Source organism: Zonotrichia leucophrys, chromosome 7 (assembly GCF_028769735.1).
Source record: "Zonotrichia leucophrys gambelii isolate GWCS_2022_RI chromosome 7, RI_Zleu_2.0, whole genome shotgun sequence".
In the NCBI taxonomy this organism is placed as follows: Eukaryota; Metazoa; Chordata; class Aves; order Passeriformes; family Passerellidae; genus Zonotrichia; species Zonotrichia leucophrys.
In genome coordinates, this window is record NC_088177.1 from 23,161,361 (window position 1) to 23,181,864 (window position 20,504).

The following is a 20,504-nucleotide window of genomic DNA, read 5'->3' on the forward strand; positions in this document are numbered from 1 at the left end:
GAGAAATAATTTGAACTCTTGACAGTGGATTACTCTTACAGTATTTTTCTAAGGGCTTATTGTAGCTAAATGAAATAGAAATGTTTGTTGTAGAAATCAGCATTAGTTTGGAAAATTCATTTGTTCATTGGCTCAGTAAATTAATGAACCAGTCATGAGTATAAAAGGGTTTATATACCCAGGTGATGCTAAACTAAGATTTTAGGAATGAAGGTACTGAATCAGTAAATTGTATTGGTAACTCCAAATTTTTACCACAACTTATGCGATTGCTGGTAGCAAAGTGATCAAGATCTTTCTCAAATAGATCTTAAACCTTTTGTGAAAAGCACTGTGAGTAACCTTTAGATTTGAAGTATTATACTTAGAGAGTAAAGCATAACAACTGGAAGTACTAGTATCAAAACAATCAAATTATTGCACATCTGTGTCTAATTATTTTCAGAATAAATATTTGCATTTTGACTTTCAGTTTGAAATATGTGGTTTACATTTTAACAATGAATAAAAACATTCTGCATTGTGCATTAATGAATGAAGATTATAACTCATATTAACTCTTTCTAAAGGGGTAGCTCAAGTGTTGAACAGGCTTGATGGGAAATCCTTTGACGATGCTGACCAGCGACTGTTTGAAGTAAGAGGCATTCAGTTCAGCATTACCATACATTTCAGTAGCACTTGGTATTTTTCAGTAATCTGCTTCAGTCCACTCCAGGGATGGAGGGAGAATAGCTTGTCTATATTTGCAGTTTGACATTAATTCTCAGAAATCCTCACTTAGAAGGTGGCATCCTAATTAAAACAAGTTTCTGGCATCTAATCTCTCTTCTGGAGGCCAGTGACTCACCTGCATTCTTAAAATAACCTGTTTAAACATGATTATTCCTAATATTTCCATGCAATTTCTTGTAATGATTAAGCCAGTGTTCATCTTTGTGCTTGTATTATAACTGATTCATAATTGACTCTCTTTTTAAATTTTAGGCTTTTGTTATTTTTTGTGGCCTGGGTATCAACAACACAATTATGTATGACCAAGTGAAGAAATCCTGGGCAAAACAGTCTGTGGCTCTTGACGTATGTGTACATCTTTGTGAAACCTTTTCTTGCTCCTAACTGTCACATGTAAAGAAGCCCATTCTATTTTTAAAAAATATGATTATTTAAACTTCTCCAACAAAATTCAACAACATAGCACAGTGATCTATTATATATCTGGAGATTTTAAACATTATCACATTAAAAATAATCTTGGTGAGAAAAAAGCCAGGAGTTTTGAGGATAGCTTAAGAAATTTACATTATACCTACTACAACAATAATTAAGAGCACTTTCAATGAAATTTCAGATCTCTCAAAAAAAGCATTATGCAAGACTGATTAATCTTAAAACATTGCTCTGAGGAAAGGGTAATATCACTAAAGTATTGGTATTGTTTTAAATTTCACATGTGATAAGAGAAGAAAATCATCTACTTATCCCTGATGTGTGCACCTTTTACCTGTGTAATTCCTTTGAGTTTCTCCCATACTTACCATTACAATAAGAACCACAAAAATAACATTGGCCTGAATGAGATATGAAATTCTTTCTATTAAAAGAAAAATCAAACCCAACTAAATTACTGTAAAGAGGCTTTTTTTTTCTTTGCTTTGGGGTTTGAGACATTAATCTGCATAGTGGGGTTGCATCCTGTGCTGCACACAGGCCTGTTAAGGCTTTCCAAAGCCAGTAAGACCCTTGTGTTGGAAATCCTAAGCATAAGCAACTTTCTTTATTATTTTTATATATCTACCCATGTAGGAAGAAAAGTTAAAAGCTTACCTTTTCAGGCCTCCTGCAAGATCCCTTACACTTTACATGTCATAGTCATGGATAACTCTTCGTATGTCCCAGGTATTTGTGGAATATGACACCTAAGAATGAGTGCTCCTCCTGGCAAGAAAAGCAAGCAGTGCTAGATGTCACACACAGATATATAAGGATGAAACTTCACATAGAAGTTTATTTGCTACTGAAATAAAAGAAAATTAAACATTTTTAGTTTAAAGTACAGCTTCTTTCTTTGATCTAAAAAAGGACTAATAACCATATAGCTTACATGTAGAGTATAGATTTGATAAATAGCCATTAATCTTCAATTAAGAGTAATTCTTTCTATAAATGGGCAACAGCTCTTGATTATATTTGCATAAAGTGATGAAAGATGCAGGAGAAAAGTACTGAACACTAGAATGGTATGACACGAAGGACTGTGGATTTTCACTAATAGAATACTTCGTTAGTATTTATGTATTTAGCTAAAATGGCAATAAATGGCACTTGAAAATTAGATTGATATCAGATGTAAAATGAATGAACTTGTTATATATCATAGTAAGATTCTTATCCATATATACTGATACAGATTTTCATATAGTATTCTGATAAGATTGACTAATAAATAGAAGAGAAAAACATAAATAAATTATCAGGAAAGTTTGCCATGATTTAAGGCCAGGCTAAATACTTTTTTTATACTAAGGACACAACATTTGCAAATTTAGTGAAGATTAGAATAATAAATCCTCAGGAAGACTGTTAAAATCTAGAGGGATATTATGAATACGGATCAAGGAGGATTTTGTTGTTAAGTGTAATCTGTCATAGCATAAGATAATTTGACTAATCTTACCAGTTTCTGGGAGAAGCTGCAGCATGGTTGGGCAGAAAAATAGATAGTATTTGAGAAAGGACATGATGTACAAAACAAATGAGTTCATGGTTTGTATTTATTATTTTATAGTGCAGGAATGAATTCCTGTTACTGTAAAAGGTGGCACCCCTAAAACTGAAAAGAGTAAAAATGTCTTGGGACTTAGTGCCACAAGGTGTTGCAAATCAACACCCCATGAGACACAGTTTAGGTGTTTGTATAAATAACAGAGACATTCACAGATGAAAATTATTTCCAAGTGAGAAGCCTGTAACAAAGCTGCAGCACATCAGCAGGTCAGGTGTTGCATGTGGGGAAGGATCTGTCCTTGCTGGGAGTGCTCTGGCTCTGGGAGCTCCCTCACAAGAGCAGGTGTGCAGTACTTGGTACATTTTATTTAATGCTGCTCTCTGCAGAATGGTATTGAAGAGAATGTCAGACACAGCACAGAGGTGCTGATATTTGGATGAAACTATGTGCCACTAGTGCAGGCATTAAAACTTTTCAGTATAGGAAAAGGCATTATTAAAAGTCCATAAATCTACTGTTATTTTTGCATTAAATTCTTTCTCTTTTGATTGTAGAACTTCAGGAGAACAATGTAGGGATCCTTATAATATTAAATTACTTATTGTTCATTATTCCCTATAAAATTCCCTGCAGTATAACTGCCAAATGTATGCCTGATAACCTGTAATTAGCTATTGCATGCTGTCAGTCAGAACAGAATTATCACACAAATGCTAATAAAATTTGCTTTAATCATAACTGATTAGACTGCAATACAGGACCCTGATATTGCCACTTGACAAGTGTACAAAAATGTTTTTTTTATCTTTTGTGCTGGGGCAGGTGTTGTCATATCATGCAACATGTTCGAAGGCAGAAGTTGATAAATTCAAGGTAAGATTTAAGTTTTTATATACTAATTTCTGATACTATAACTTTAAATTAATATTTTCTAGATTATCTGAGAGAAGTTTTACATCATAAACAGAAAATCTTAATTAAAAATTATTTACAATGTATATATTACATGTAAGGCTGTTAAGCAGGGAAGGTGGATAAAGGATAAAGAGGATAAAGAGCTGCAGTGCACAGCATCCAAGTCCCATTGTCCCAGCACCAGCTACTGGAACTGCGTGTCAGTGTGGGTTTGGTGGCCTACTCAGCAGAAACCACCACAGGGAAGTCATACCACGTAGGAGATGAGAGGGAGACTAAAGAAAAAGAAAGGAACTGAGACTTTACATGCTTATAGTGTGGAAGCTGCCCTGTGTTTGCTAAAGAAGTGGAGCGTTCACTATCCAGATTGTGCATAGGCTCCGAAGGCTGGACAGGAAGGTGAGGGACCTTCTAACTCCTGGTAAGCACCTTGGCAGAATGTGAAAGTGATGTGTTCTGTGTAGCATTGGTAGGGACCAATAATTACATGTTCTCTCTGAATCCTGCCTTGCCATGGGCTAGAAAGTGGGGGGAACAGTGCTCTTGATCTTTCATCACTGCCAGAACTCCAGTGCTGCAGTTCTGATAGACTGTTTGTCTTTTCCTGCTTGAGGAGACACTTGGGAAATTTGGTGATGCTTCCCTTGGCTATGAGCAGGCAATGCTGGTAGAGGGCTCCTCAAAGCTCCCATGGGAGGCTCCCATGGTGGGTATCACTGTTGGTCTCCTGGACACACAGTGCATCAGAGACTGTAGTGAGGCCTGGGAAGGAGAGCTGGACTGTTGTGACTCCAGACTGGCATTTGTCCAGGTGAAAAAGAGCTGTTGGGTGCTTATTTTGACACTTGGCTGTCAGGCTGCAGCCTGCTTTCTGCACCACAGAGATGGCTGTGGTGAAAGGGGGCACACACGGCTGGCATAGAGCTGATCCTGCTGAGTGATCTGGGCTGAGGAAGGGCAGCTCTTGCTAGTTAATGAGTTTGCAGATTATTGCCCAGATGATACAGGGCTGTGCCTGGTATCTGTATTGATACCTGGTGATAAGGGTGTAATATTCTCCCTCCCCTGTAGTTACTGGTACAATTACCTACATTTGTGTATGCTGAAGATGAGATTACTGAAGTATGGCTGGAATCAGCATACTTAAAGATCATCCAACACTACAGGAAGTACTTTTGTGTGTGCAGTAAGTTGTATTTAATGTTAGGCAAAAAGAACTGAACACTGTTGAGAAAGAGGAAAGAAAGGGGTAAAGGACCATCAATTTTCTGTTTTGCTTTTGTATTTCCATTTACCTTAGAATACACATCTGTAATATAATTTCTATGACTGTCAGGATTCCAGCAGTATCTTTGTATGTACAAGAGGGCCATGCTTGATTTCAGTCAGCCATTGAAAGACAACTCTCCTTCACAGCCTCTGTAGTTCAAATAACAGCCTGCTATGTTTCTCTTTGGACTCAGATGCTCATGTGATGAGAAGCTATTCAACTTGTTTTCCCAGGTGACTTCATGACAAAGAAATGTCTTTTCATTATCCATTTGCCTTGAAGGCATGCAACTATCCATTTAATGGCTAATAATAAGGTAAAAGGAAATGAAAAGCATTTATTCATTAATAATTCCAAAAGATATAACTCCAAAAGACACGTGTCATATAAAGAACATAGATGATAAAATAAGGAACATAACCAAGCTATGCCTAAAGTAAGTTAGGCTGTTTTTTCAGTAAAATTGTCCCTTCTCTATGTCTATATCCAGTTGTCTCACTTTCAATTCCTGACAAAATTTCTCTGAAGTAGTTTTTGTTAATGTTTTTGCACCACTGGATATAAACAAAACAAAAGAACAAAAACCCAGTGACAACCAGCATGTCCTGTGGGCCTGTGACACAGAGCTCATCCCAGAGAGGGCCATCCATCTGTAGGTGAAATTGCTGCAATCTCCATGCTCACAGCTGGCCTCCCTGCTGAGGTCTCCCAAGGCATCCTACCCTGAAACCACTGCTCTTTTTCCTGTTTGTTATATCGTTATATTTTGTTTAAGCCCTTTGTTATATTAGGATCATCTTCTAGACTTGACTGGCTAATAAACCATCCCTCCCTCTGGGGGTGTTTTGGGGCTAAATGTGTCCCCTGTGTCTGTGGTGATTTATTGGCAGGTGTCAGAGCAAATGTCTGTTCCGATTTACCCGATGTCCTGGTGCAGTCAGAGCAGAGGCACACACACGACAGAAACGTCGAAATGAGAGTGATGCCAGGAGATCACTATTGGCTCCTGACTGACACCCAGCAGTAATTAATCTTTGCAGTGACAATACACTGGATTTGACAACTTCTCCACATATTATCCCAAACATACCGTAACTGGATCCCAGAATCTTGGAAATAATTACATACTCTTGTAGTACAAGATTTTCTTTCCCTCTTTGTAATCTCATTTTTTATAGTTTTCATAAAATGTTTTCCATTAATTTTTATTTGCTCAGAATCTTGAGAATATTCTGATAAAAAGTGAAAAATTTCAAGTGTACCTAAAGTTTATTTTTCCTCTGGCTTTTACCAGTGAATTATTTTATTGGATTATAGAAAGCCCAGCAAGAGTAGCTAAAGTTGATTTTTTTTGTCTGAAATTTCATCAGGAATTTCTTACTATTAGTGGATGAATTCACAAACACACAAATTCACAAATATACCCATCTTTTTAATAATTAAACATAATCCCTCTGACCAGCTTCTGTAAAATAAATAACATTTATTTCTGTTTCTTGTCATCCCATCTAAGAATTAGTGAAGAAAACCCCACCTTAATAAGAAACCCTTAAGATGTTAAACCTTTCTCCAGATGTTTATCTGGGGAAAAGTGCAAAGTGCTATTGCTGGTGGAGCTGGAAAAGGGAAGTTCACAGTATGGAAAAATAAAACATGAGTGTATGAAAAGAGACCGTATGATACAATTGGATACTAAATAGTTTTAGATTTTTTTTTAATTTTCAGGTTTAGATTATTATAGCATCAAAAAAGATTTAAATTAAATATACTGTTAAATTCACACAAACTGCATAATATTTTTTTAGGTTTTCTGTATGTGCCACATTACTGTGATTTCTGCAAGCATTCTTCCAGGTAACAGGAAGAAAAATTAAACTTTACTTTTCATGGGCATTTGCGAGTAAAACAAAAAAACACCACCTAGACTGCAATTTTTTCTGAGAATGTCTGAAGTTTTCAGCCTGGTTTATCACAATGCTTCTCCTCTCTTGCATCTACATAACTATGCTAAATTCAAACTGAATTTTGGCAGGATAAGCTAAAGCAATGCACCATTGAATCATACCCACATCAATATTAATTTTATTAATTAATGCATAAGGACTTAGAAGAAGTTAGAAATAGCTATGATTTTAAAAACTGTGGCAACTTGCTTCTCCCTTGTATTTTAGACTTAAAAGACTATTCTGTCATTTCTGTTGTGTACTAGTGCTAGTGCTATAAACATTAGTGTCATTGGAATAGACAAGGCACTTGAGATCTGATTAATCCGAGATTGAAGCTATTCTGTAGCAGCCCATAGCAAGCCTGTGCCAGGTTTTTCCTTACTGAAATTCAGGTTCTGCAAGCCTAAATATAGTTATGTGTTAGACAAATATAGATACATGAGTAAAGAATGGAGAATTATGTTCAGGACAGGATATTTATAGCAAGAGTTACTGATTTATGAGACAGTAATGAACAAGTCCTGTGACTTAGCAAGCAGCCCCACAAACACACACCACCTTTAAATTTCACCAATGTAGTTTCCAAAGAGAATATGTAAACGCTGTCCTATTATGGGAAATGTACAAGAAGCTATTTTTAAGAAGCGAGCCTAATTGCGCAGCTGTCAATGGCATAAGCCAGATCAATATTTAATGACTGTGATGCATTATTTATAGCCCTGGGAGAGATTCCCTTTTTTAGGTCAAACAGCACACAGGAGAGATACACAATGGAAAATAATGTATCACCTGCTTTACAGAATCTTCAATTCAAAATGTAGCATGAATAACAATAACAATTTCTGCATTTCTCAGTTTTGTAGCCTGAGATGTGGCTATTTAAGATCTACTTTCACATAGGGAGGTTTTTGTGTCTTTCTTAAAAACACTCCTTTAACTGCAGAATGATGAAAAAAGTTTTAACCAGAAAAAAAGAAACAACTTTTAAGACTGCTACTGTATATGACAATGTAAATGGTTGAATCCATGAAAGATGATGGATCTATGTGATTTTGATACTTGGAGTGAGTTATGTATCATTTAACATTTGTTATTCATGCCTTATGCACCCTTAAATGTATAATGATGGGAAACACAATGAGAACAAATGAAACTTTTGTGCTGGTTTTATCTTCAATATTTGAAACAATAGGGAAAGCATTCCTTGGCTATGTTATTCTCTGCTGTGATGTCATCTTTCAATTTAGAACAACTTTAATTACTTTTATAAGCTTGTAATTAAATAATTTTAGTAGTTTAAAATAATTACTTCATAGTCTTCCTCAGTAACTAAACTTCAGAAAGGCAGTCTCGCCTTGGTTTTGGAGCATGTTTGAAACATTGCCAGAGAATACAGGGGGTTGTGCATTGCTGCTTTTTATGGCACCCCTGTGTCAATCAGTTTGGTACCCTGTGTTTCCCTTCCTGTGTGGAGAAACACGAAGCTCTTCACACACTGCAGGATTTGCCAGATTGCCCTCCAAGGCTGCTCACACTCACTTCCCTTTGGCTGGCACTGAGCTTTTCCATAGTGCTCTTCCAGCTGCTCAGGTTCCACTGAGAATAGCAACAATAGGAAAAAAACTAAAGAAAAAATTTGAAGGTAACAAGGGCTTAAATGTTAATATTGAAATGTGTTCCCTTTTCCCCTTTTGAGAAAGGTACATGATCACAAGATGTAAAACACAGTTAATTTCTCTCCTTTTCCACATCCACTGCCCTACGTACGACAAGAACTAAAGCACTGTGTTAAGAGTTTCATAGTTCATCAAACCAAGGTCTTCTTTGTATTACATTATTTAGTATGCTTTAACTTGTGCCCATGTCTTCAGTTGTCATGGAAACAAGAAGTCAAGCAATGTATTACACTGAAAATTATAAACAATGATAAAATAAAATACTGAGTGTTTATACTAGATTCTGAAAGGTGAGGCTGTCATCTGACTTCAGACAAGTGCTCTGTAGTTCCATTTTTTTCCAATTTCAGTGAACAGGGAATGGCTTGGAGAAGTGGAGTAGGGAAAGATTGTTCACGGTGTTTTCTCGTAAAAATGTCTGGATTTACAGACATCAAATGAAATTAGGGTGGAGATTTTAATCTGATTAAAAATGTCTTTTCCGCAAACTTGTAGTTAAACTACATTACCTATCAGTGTGGATAGAGTTAAATGAGTTAAAACGAGGAATTGGCAGACGGAAAAGACAAATTGAGACTGATCTTCTCTGGGTCAGGGAACTCCAATGTGCAGCTCACCAAAGCAGAAAGGAGTACACCAGGGGAGTATGTTTTTTTCAGTTCAAATAATATTACCTGAGGGTTTTTTGCTTATTTTCTTTCAGGAAGTGTTTCATCAGAAATAAAGATAGTTGGATGAATTCTGCATTCTCATGTCAGAGACATGGAAAGCACCTTTCAGGAGTTATTTCTGGAGCTGTCCTGCTAGACTGGTGCCATACTACTGTGCCTACCCTAATTCAAGGAATAGTAATTGAAAAAGCTAGTGGGAATTCTGAATTTGGTTTTAGAAGCTTAAACATTCAGTTTTATTAAAATTTCAGCATTTGAGTTTATTGGCTTCATAGGTAATCAAGATGATATTCAACTGTTGCAAAAGGTCACTGAGGGGATTCCTCTTGTAAAATTTCTAAAATGGCCATATTTATTATTCCATGTGAACACATAGAGCTCCTACAGTAAAATACTACCTTCCCTCCGGGGCAAATGGAATATGAGTTTTCCAGGATGTTGTGGAGGGAAGGTTCACAAGGAGTGCTTCAGCCTGGTGAGGCTCCAGCACTGAGCTGCCCCCTTGGCTGTAGCCAGCCCTGCCTGTTGGCCCTGGAGGGGTGCAAGGGAGGCTGCAGTGGTTGTGAGCACAGGTCCACCTTCTGAAGATCTGCAGTTTAACTGGGCAAGTTCCTTGTCCCTGTGATGCCAAATCATCTGAGCAGGGCAGGGCACTGCTTCATGTTTTGGTTTCCCATTTGCAAAGAGGGCACAGAAATATTAAAACATCTGTGAAAGGTTTCGACAATTCTACTTTAGGTCTGCAACAAATCTGCGTGATGCAACTGTATTGCATTTATATGATAAGCCTGCATAAAACTAGTTTATTTTCTAGTGTAGGGGATAAGTAAATCCTGTTTTAAAATAAATCTTTCTCTTGAAGAAAAACTCTATATGATTTAGGAGAGTTAAGGCCAAGTTAAGAAAGAAGCCTGGGGCCTGGAAGCTAGATAAAGCTCACAATTTAATCACATACCCATGCCCAGACAACTTTTTCTGTTAATTTATGAGTTTAGCACAAGTCATTAAATGAATTTTTTAAAAGGGATAGGCTTCATTCAGCAAGGAATAGATTCTGGTCTGGATTGCTTCAGGGCAAGGACATTGCAGAAGTCAATAAGGAACTTCTGTGGAATTTTTTTAATATGCAAAAGCAAAATATATTTATTCCAGCATGTTTATGCTATGCAGAATAATCTTTGGATATATTTGTGCTGTAGGTTAAAAAGAAGGGATCTGAAGGGCTATGATTTAAAAAAGAAGAGAAAAATCAACATTTATATTCTAACTGCAAACACACAGTAATGAGAAATATTAAAAAATAAATTATTCTTTCCAAGATCAGCTACTTCATAGTTAGACAAAAGCTTAAATCTCTCCAATAAATACCTTAAAAAGTAATAAACTTAAGGTAATTAAAATAACAGAAAATTAAAGTATGGGCATGATCAAAACAGTCTTTGTACTAGTTGCTTTAAAAAGCCTTCTTCTCTAAAGCTGAAATAGATTTCAATTGATCTGGATAACCCTAATTATTTCTGCTACACTCTAATATTTACAGTACTAAAATAAAAACATTCCAAGTAGTTGAAAAATATTACTGACTTACTGCCTTTAATAGTGGCTGTTTTTCAGTTTCTTAGTAATTATGCACAGTAATACAGTGATACTTAAACAACAGACATTTTCAGCAGAGAAGTAATAAAACACTTGGATTATTAAGTTGTCCATACTAAAAAAGGCATGTTGCTACTGTGCTGCTCTCAGATACTGGATTTTTGTTATTCACATGGGAAATCTTGTGTTTCTTGCATCTGTTTCCGCACACAAAACCCTAATTGGTCCAGGTCTTGATAACGCTTAGAAAAACAAGTTGGAAAAAGCAATTGTTGGAACACAACATTGTTCCCAAGTGAAGATGATTTATTACCCAACAGACCTGTTGTCTGTCCTTCAATCTGATCGGTCATCATGCTCTATAAGAATCCCCTGTCAGATGGAAAACGTCAAGGAATAAACAGAGTTCAGCACTGCTACACTATTTAGCCAGCAACCATGCAAAAATGATAAGGCGTGGAATACATTTAAACTGCCCTGCAAGCCACAGGGATATCTGATGGATGATTAAAAAAGGAAAAAATATTAACACTTGTCAAATAATAAAGCAGTGTACTTCAGTCAGTGACAGACCTAGGAATTTCTATTAGGAAAAATTTTCAAACAGGAAGAAAAATTTTTCTAGTAGACTCATGTACTGGAAGTAGGCCAGCATAATTTAAAACTCTGAGGTACTTCAGTGAAAGATGGTAATTTAGGAATTCTTCAGCGTGACTTTATCATGGTTCTTTTGCCACCAACAAGGAGCAAATTATTCCCCACACATCTGATAAGACATCCCTTGGGCTGGCCCTGTATGTCACAGCTCACTCTTCTGAGACCTGCATTCCCAACTGCTCCAGAAAGACCATTTTAGTGTTTATTTTATCTCATGGAGGAAAGAAATTTTCAAAGAAATCTATAAAAAAGGCATAATATTTCACTCACATTTTAAATTATTCCTTATTTATATGTGCTTGATTTCTTCTGTAGCCCCAGCAGGCTGAGAATTATAAGTAGGAATTTTCTGGTTAAAAACTAGAGGTGCTTTGCACCAAAATTTCTAGTTGGCATTGATAGTATCAATATTGATTTTTAAATTAAATAATTAATATTATCAATGTTAATTTTAAAATTAGAAACTTAGTTGTACTGAATTTAAAAAAGAGAATTATTTTTTCCTTAGCGTATACTCTACAAATGGAAAACGTATTTTTCTTTGTTTATTTCTGCCTCTATGCAGTGTTCCAGCTGCAAGCAGCAGTTTGTCATAAATGCTTGCTTGTGTTGATTTTAAATTATTAATGGCAAAATTTCTACAGGCTTTTTAAAAAATATTTTACAGCGATAAATGTTCTCCAAAGGAAGAAGGCAGTGTCCTTTAAAAGCTTCTGACATTTCCAACGAGTTGATATTAGAGCTAGAACCTTTTCATAACTAAAACTCTCCAAAGTGAAGAATGAGAGATGTTTTTCTGAGATGAATCTGTTTGGCCACTGGGTGCCATCCTTGCTCCACTTTAAGGCCGCTCGCCAAGCAGCATTTCTGTTCAGCTGTAAAATCCTGCAGAAATGTAATGCCAGTGCAATTTCACACCATCACAATGTTTGTGTGTGTGCATGTGGCAGAATTTGTTCCCAGCACAAAGCAGCATGCCTTTCTTGCACATGCCACTGAGAGACTGGAGAGAAATATCCTTACAGGTTCAGCCATGTCATATCCTGCAATTTTTTTTTCATTCCTCCATCAGCTGGTGAGAATGGGGCTGTGCTGAAAGGGCTGTCCCACACATGAGCATGTAAGTGACCATGCTTCTATGCAGTATTAGCTTAGGCTCCGGCATTATTTGAAAGAAAAGAATTCCCTGGATGCACACTTGTTTTCTAGATCAAATGGGCCTGGGTCATCCAAGCAGAACATTATCTATAGATAGTAGATAATAGACTATATTATGTACAAAAGTATTTGTAATTGCAATCTTGTATGGGTTATTTATTACACTGTTTCACTGGCTGCTCCAGGTGGCGTCGTCTGCTATTGGTTTAGTCTGTGTAAAACCCCTGGCAGAGTCGACAACAGCTTCTAAGAGAAATGGTGTCAGTAGTTCTGTGGGCCTAGTCTTTCCAGTTTAAACTGCAAACACTGTACATGTGTGAGAAACAGACTGTAGTACACACACCCCATCATAATCTGCCTGTGTGTACAACAGCCTGCCTAACACCTACCCCTGCTTCCTCTGCTGCCACACAGCTGTGTGTGTTCTGTGCTTGCAACAAGCTCGGGGCACACAAAAACTCCACCCCAAAAATAACAAAAAATCGATTCCTATCTGTGGCCTTCATAAACTCTACTGTTGAGCTGATTCCAGTAGCTACTTGTGCTGCCTCTACCTTCCCCAAAGGAAACCTGTTGCTGTGAGGAGTGGTAAGGAAAAGATACAAGCAGCAAAATATATACATGTATTCAAAACATGACTGTCAAGAAACAAGTGTTTATGTCGGTGTTGCAGCCTTTTACCTCAAAGTAGTGATATATGAAAGCAACCATAAACCTTTGTTTAGAGAAAAATTATAAAGCTAGTAGTATGTGGGTAGTAAATAAGGAGCTAAATAAAGATTTAAGAGCCTATTATTTGTGTTTTGTTGAAAGAATGGGATCTGTACATTTTGGATTTTGTGAAAAAGCTTGTGGTGCTGAGGCTGTGAGTTGGCAATGAACCAGAGGCCGTGCTGCAGTGCAGGGTGCTCAGGCACCTAGGTGCTTAGGCTTTCTCTGCTGGGGAGCTTTGTGGATGAAGGGGGCAGTGGAGGATGTACGTTCTGCTCTGGGGAGAGGAGCTGGGCTGGAGAGGAGCCTGCCCTGCAGAAGCCCCACATGGGGTAAGCCTTGGCTTGTGAAGCTGTAGTGAGATCAACCTCTGGTTTGGGAAGAAAGCCCTTTTGGGCACTCCTGAGTGCTCCTAGGGAGTGATTTATGGGTTCAGAATAGGATGGCTGGATTTCTTTTAAACCTGCAATCAGAATTCGGTAAAAAGTAAGGACAAGAAGACAAAAGCAGACTTACAGGAGAATTGCAGAAATGTCCTCTGTAGTATTCCTGAAAACGTACATAGTAAGGTTGAAGGTGTTGTCAATATTATTTATTGTCCACCTGACAGTATTCTGCTATAGCTGTCACTCTAGCAGGTCTGAAATAGGACTTTCTCCCCAGTGGAGCAGTAACCCACTCACACATTTGCATAACTTTCCCCACCAGTCACTGCACTGCCAGCCTGTTTTGTCACACCTGCTCGGAAAGAACATTTCAGTGGCTCCCAGGAAATCCCATCCAGTGCCATTGTGTCCCTGCAGCACGACCACAGCCCTGGGGTGACACTGGTCACACTGGTGACACTGGTGGACCTACATGTTGGCTTTGGTGCACTGAAAGCTGCTGCAGCGTGCTGGGATCACAAAAATAGTGTGATGCCAGTGCACATTGTGGCTCTGGTGGGATTTCTGAGGTTCTGGCTTTGGGGTTTTTTTCAGTGTCTGATCTTGGCAACCCCTTCACTTTTTTCACATACTCTCTTCCACCATGTGCCAAATTGAAAGTTGCAGATCACATTTTGGGCTCTTTTCACCAAATCTGTGAGTCCTCCCCTAAGCCTTCACGTTATGTCCACCATGAGAAGAAACCTGTCCCTGCTCCTACCACCTTTAATCATGTTTTTCCTCTTCTGAGTCTTCAAGGAAGGAGCCAGAACTTTTCCTCCACTTTCTGGGTAGGAAAAGGCTATGGTGTATCCCACTTTTCTCACCCTCCCAAATTTACAGGCATAAGGGGGAGGGCTAGTCCACATTACCCATTCTGCTCTTCATGGGAGTAACAAAGCTGACTTTTTGCCACCAAAACCAAGTAAAGCTTTGTGGGAAATGGCAGCCTGACACTTTTGTAGAATAGAGAAATAGTTGCCCTAGGTTTGCTGCTTGTGTTTGTTTGAAATTCTGAAACAGAGACTGAATAGACCCCTTTGTACAAACTTCTCATCTGCACTGATGGCCATAAAAACTCGACAGTTGCTAGCCTGCAGTATGTGACACACTGGTTCTTTCCTAATCACCATCAGCCAAAGGGACGTGAACACTCCCCAGAGCGCCTTGGGAGATCATTGTGTCCAATGTGCATGCCCTGTAAAACTCCAGTCCTGGGCTGCCGTGGTTATGGACTTTGGCCTTAAGAATAATAGATGCCTAGACCATTAATTTTTTTTATTTTATGCCTCTGTTCTTTTAAAATCAAAATTTCTTGTTCCTTTTATTGGCTGCCATATATTTTGTTTCTGTGTACTAGGAAACAACTCTAGAATCAAGGATTGATTTTTACTAACATAAAATAACGTTTTTTTGCACCTATTATAGTTCGTAACAAAATTTTATATGTCATTTTTATCTCTGAAATGTATTATTTCTTTTTGATGGGTCCCAATTTCAGAAAGCAGTATGTTCAGATAGGATTGATTGACTGATTAGAAATATTCAAAATGCTTTCTGTTTTTAGCTATAGTTCTGGGGCTAGCTTTTTAAATAGCACGTTTAACACTGTAATGACATACCTTCCTTTGCCCTTTTAAAACAAAAATTATAAGACACATCCTTTCCTCAGGAAGATACAGTTTGATCCCCAAAGCAGAAAGTAAATACCATACTTCTGTCCTAAGTCCACACTGCATGATAATTTTAAAAAATCCTAAATTCTGTATTTGATAGTTTAGATTGCTTAATGTCTACTTTTCTTGTTCTGATAGAAGCAGACTAAATAGCTTTCTTAATGCTGTGAAGTTTCTTTTTTAATTAAAAGAAATATCAGCATCATACTAAACAGAAGTTGTATTTGGTAAATGGTCAAACACAACTTTTTGAAACAAGTCTAAATGCAACTTTCTTTGTTCTACATTTCATGTCCAAAGTACATGATAAGCTGTTAATTTGCCATTCAGAGGTGGAGCGGTTGCACTACATACATATACATGCTTCAGCTGCAGATTTTGAAGCTGGATGCATGTCCTGCATTATTCTTGGTTTACAGATGTAAAACTGACTAAATCCAGGAACGACCTTTTCCAGCAAAGGGCTCAGACAACTACTGTGGGACGTGGGGCAGAGTTTGGGCTTTTGATCTCACAACTGCAACCCTCTGTTTATCTGTAGGGTTAATCTGAGGAGGTATAAAATACACAAATCCTGTTCCACCCTGCCTTTCATCCAACACCTGTTCAGCTATAAGACACTGACAGAGACTGGAACATCGAAGGAGTCTGGTAGAGCTGACAGCTGCAAAGTGTGTTTTTATGGCAGCATGAGGTTTCCTTGGGCAGGGGCACAGGACTGGTTGGTCTCAGAAGCTCTCTCCAAACTAAACGGGGCCGTATTTCTGGGTGGTTTCACTACTGAAGGCAGAGCACTGCTCCTGTGATAATCATGTTAAAAAATTGTTAAAATCAAGAGGTAAATACACATCAGTCATTTCCATACCCATTCCCCTTTACTGTAAATTTTGTAAAATTCCCTTTTAATGCCACTGTCCTGCCTCTGCTTCAGTTGGTCGTTTGAAAAGAGGTTCTAACTAGCACTGTGAAGGGCAAAGAGTTGCTATCCACAGTCTCCAGTAACAGATGGAGGCCTTTAAAAGCCAGTTTGCTCTGGGCATTAAACATGCTGGAGCTGCAACATTTGATTCTTTCTCTTTTGGAGAGAGTAAATGTGTCAGACTGGAATATAACAGGCTTTGGTCTTCCATGGCTATGAAGAAGTACAAAATCTGTCCACTGGTGTTAATAACTGACTATAAAGATATATTTTAAAAGGTGCCTGCCTGCAGCTATAAATATAAGCAAGTATCTTAGAGGCCTTTATATATGAAAAGAACCTTTCACAAATAAAAATCTTTGCCATCAGAAAATGATGTCTTCAAAATGGCTTCATGGAATCATGGAAGATTATGTGAGAGATAATGAAGGCATCACATTTAAATATTCTTCACTTTGATACTTTCTCTTCAGCTTTTGATGATCATCCTTTAAGGTTTTTCAGATCCTAATCTTCTGAGAGAGATTTGCGATGAAGAGATACTTGAAAAGGCAATTTTATTTCTTCTCTGTGTGTCATGTTGTCTGGAGCTGCAGTTTCACTCCAGAGTGTACATAAGGTCAAATCCTGACCTGCTATTCAAATAGTATGTGGACTCTGGATTCTAACAGTGCCTCTGGGATTTAAGATGTACACCACATTATTTTGCCAGGTTATTTTGCTGCATTGGAATATATATTTCATGAGATATCTTTATATGTGTTAAATATAATCAAGTTCCTTTTTACTTCTTTCCATCAGTCAGGCAGTATTTTCTGATGAGGAAACCTTGCTGATCATTCCACATGCCACTGTAAATAAGGCTATCCAAACAGTGGACTACGTCCAGTAAGTGGAAGTTGCTGATACAGAATAGTTCTGGTAGCACATAGGAAGGAAGCTGAGTATATCAAATGGCAGAATGTACCTTTTTCTTAAACAAAGCCATACTAATATGCTTATCAGTATGTTTCAGAATACTTTCCTTGCATAATATGCACTGATGTACAGGTACTAAAACTGAAGTAGAGAAATTTTAAGATGACATGGCAAAGTAGGATGTTAGCATTTTCTGTTTTTAGCTGGACTGGTTGTGCATGGTTGTGCACATTTTACAAAGGAAGAATGCTTTGGGAAGAACTTGCCGGTTTCTTTACATCCGATTTTATCACATTATCAAATATTGATACAGAAGATTGTGAAGAATATGCTATTAGAAGAGTTAGTGCAAAATCATTTAGTAAGCATTTTCCTTCTTAGGCTTTATTCATCCACAGGAGCCCAAAGGTGAATAAAAAATGTTATTTTTCTGTTCCCATGGGCTGTCTTTTATAGTGGCCAGAATTGTGACTGTATGGTGAAAGCCACTTTGATGTTCCACGTGTTTTGCAGTAAGGGGCTCATTAATGACATATGGCCTTTTGTGATGGCGATGGAAACTAAGGCTCAACCAGTCCCTTGTCTCTCACCTGTTCACAAGTAATAAGCAGGATGTGATAGAATTCCGGTGGTAGCAATGAGGAAAGGAGAATCTTGTCTCCCACCTGAACTGAGTACAAAGGTGCTTTTCCTCCCCCTGTGTATCCATTCCACCCTATTCCATGCATGCCTGGGTATGGAGTAACCACAGATCTTATCCTTATGCTCTTCTTTGGAGGCATGACATCCTTTTTTTTCAAGCTACCTACGACTGATGATATTTTCCTAGTCCGGCAACTGCTGAGTTTATATTTTATTAGGCAAGACCAGTTGCCTTCCATGTGTTTAGCTGAACTTGTGTTCCTGATTCCCTTCAAGACAAATTTTTGGGTTATATGGACATATGGAAATGTGACCAGAGGAGGCACATCTGACTTTAACTTGCCATAAGCTCACAGAAGAGTCATATGAATTTTCCTCAAGGATACAAAGAGCATTGAAATTGAAGATTCACAGGGTAAAAAGATTCCAGAGTAAAATGTTCTTAATTGTTTTAAGAAAGGGGAAATTGAACTTCTAAATGTTCAAAACCCCACAGTCTTTTAAGGGATTGTAAATCACTGGGGTGCTTTACAAAAATAATTTCACTGTAACTTGAATTTTAATTGCCTGCCCCTTCCTTTTACTGTCATGGTACCTTCATCATCTCTTTTTTCCTGAAAGGGAGTGTTGCTGTTGTTCTTTATTTTAAGAAATCCTCTGAAATTTTTCCTGCAGTGCTGCAAAATTTCAGGGAGGGATATGTTTTAGTATTCTGTGTTATTAGTATTTTTTATATATCTCTGTAATTTTAAAATATGAAGTTTTAATGAATGTTCTTCTCTAAACCCTGGACTTTTGCATTTCTATCCTGAGAAACTGAAGATAGTCAATGCCAGGTGCAGCCAGAATACTGCTGCAGCCCCACAACATATCATTTTTTTAACATTATTCAAATTAGGCTCTGCACTCATAATTCTGTTGTTTCCTTTATTGCTGTTGTAAAGCAAATGGTTCTTTTATACAAATGTTATCTCCTGGCTATTAATTCAGCAGTTATTTTGGATTATGGCACTCCTGTTAAATTTAGGAATGTAAAACCTCATAAATATTTAAAAGTTTAAGACTGACGTATGAAGAAATTGTTTTTGACTTGCTTTGTTAATATCCTGTTGTTCAATTTGTAATAGATTTGGAATATATTGTTATTTCTCCACTGTTTGACAAATGGAAAAACAATTTTAGAGTTGAGCAACTGCTTCAAGTGTTCTACCTTGAATTGCAACAGGCTGATAAAAGTGTTGGTTTTCAGAAAAAATAGCAAGGAAAAGATCTGGTTTTTCTTTAAGAGGCCAAAAATTCTGAAAGTGTTAATTAGATCCCACTTCAAACTTAATGAAAATGCAGCAGTAGGTTTGCAATGATTGTTTGATAAACCATTTCGAGAATCAAGTGCTTCTCCTTCAGTCTGCTATTCAAGCTTTTCACTAAGGAGCTAAGGAGTATGCTGTACAAATGTGTTTCTTCCCCAAAAACCAATTATATGGAGTCTTATTTCTATCCAGTGAGTGTGTTCATAGACTTACTATTAATCTGCATCTCCAGTATCCCCCAAGTCTTTGAAGAATAACTGAATGATAAAAAAGTCATAATTTTTGTAAGATTGCTGAAGGTCTGGACAGCACCATCTCAGGGCCAGCATTCCTGCTTCACACCTAACCTGGCTCATGCAGGTGCTGCCACTGAGCAAGCTACAGCACATCTCTGTGTTCAACTAAATACATCAGCCAGGCCAGCACACGTTCCTGTGTGTGCAAGAGCAGCTCATTCCACTCTTACAAACAGAAGTCCCTATTATAGAGACAAAGCAAAATGTATGGCTTTTACTGTTGTTTTATTGACTGACTATAAAATCAGCATGTTGAAAATTCTTTATTTTACTTTGGAGTGTACTTCTGCTAGACATGTCTTGTATTTCCCTTCTTCTGGTTCTGTGTGTGCATAGTGAACAGTGTAAAGCAAAGGGCACTTGTATGCTTATGATTTTGAAGGCATTTGGAGGAAGAAATTCTGCAGAGCAGTATATTCACTTTGCATTTGTAAATGGTAGCAATTAAAACTCCCAGCTTCTGGCTATCCAGATGTTTCTTGCATTACAGCACTGTAATTTGCATTGGAATATATTGTGTTACTGCAGTGGCTGTAAAGTGGTCAGCTTTCAGTCTAAATGCTGTATCAGGGCTCCAGTTGGAATGGTGAGCATATTTCCTGCTCATACCAGGTTCTTCTCCTTCCCACTGTTTCCACACTCTGTTAGCTTGACTTGTTTGTTTTTCTCAGATGAAGACTTTTACTGCTCAGCATTTGAATCAAGCAGGGAATGTATCGGCAGGTCAGAACTGATGTACGGTTTCGTTCTTGTAAGAGTGAATAAAAGGACGGAAGTTTTGAATCAGAAATTTCCCTTTGGCATTTTCAGGCAGCAAACATCCCTCTGGTGTCAGAGCTTGGCATTGATGACATCCATTTTGATGACTTCTCGCTTGATGTGGATGCCATGATTACTGCAGCCCTGCGGATGTTCATGGAACTTGGAATGGTTCAGAAATTTAAAATTGACTACGAGGTAACCATCTGCGCTGCAAATATCTGCTGCTTT

The 20,504-nt window shown here is 37.7% G+C and overlaps 1 protein-coding gene across 2 annotated transcripts in view; it reads left to right on the forward strand.

Moving 5' to 3' along the window:
- Window positions 1-20,504, forward strand: part of PDE11A (phosphodiesterase 11A) — a 106,757-nt gene that overhangs the window by 52,937 nt on the left and 33,316 nt on the right. For both annotated transcript variants that reach the window (XM_064718758.1, XM_064718759.1), the window contains exons 8-11: window positions 570-637; window positions 988-1,080; window positions 3,551-3,601; window positions 20,325-20,471. In XM_064718758.1, coding sequence (XP_064574828.1) covers window positions 570-637; window positions 988-1,080; window positions 3,551-3,601; window positions 20,325-20,471 — 359 coding nt within the window. The remainder of the gene's footprint in view (window positions 1-569; window positions 638-987; window positions 1,081-3,550; window positions 3,602-20,324; window positions 20,472-20,504) is intronic.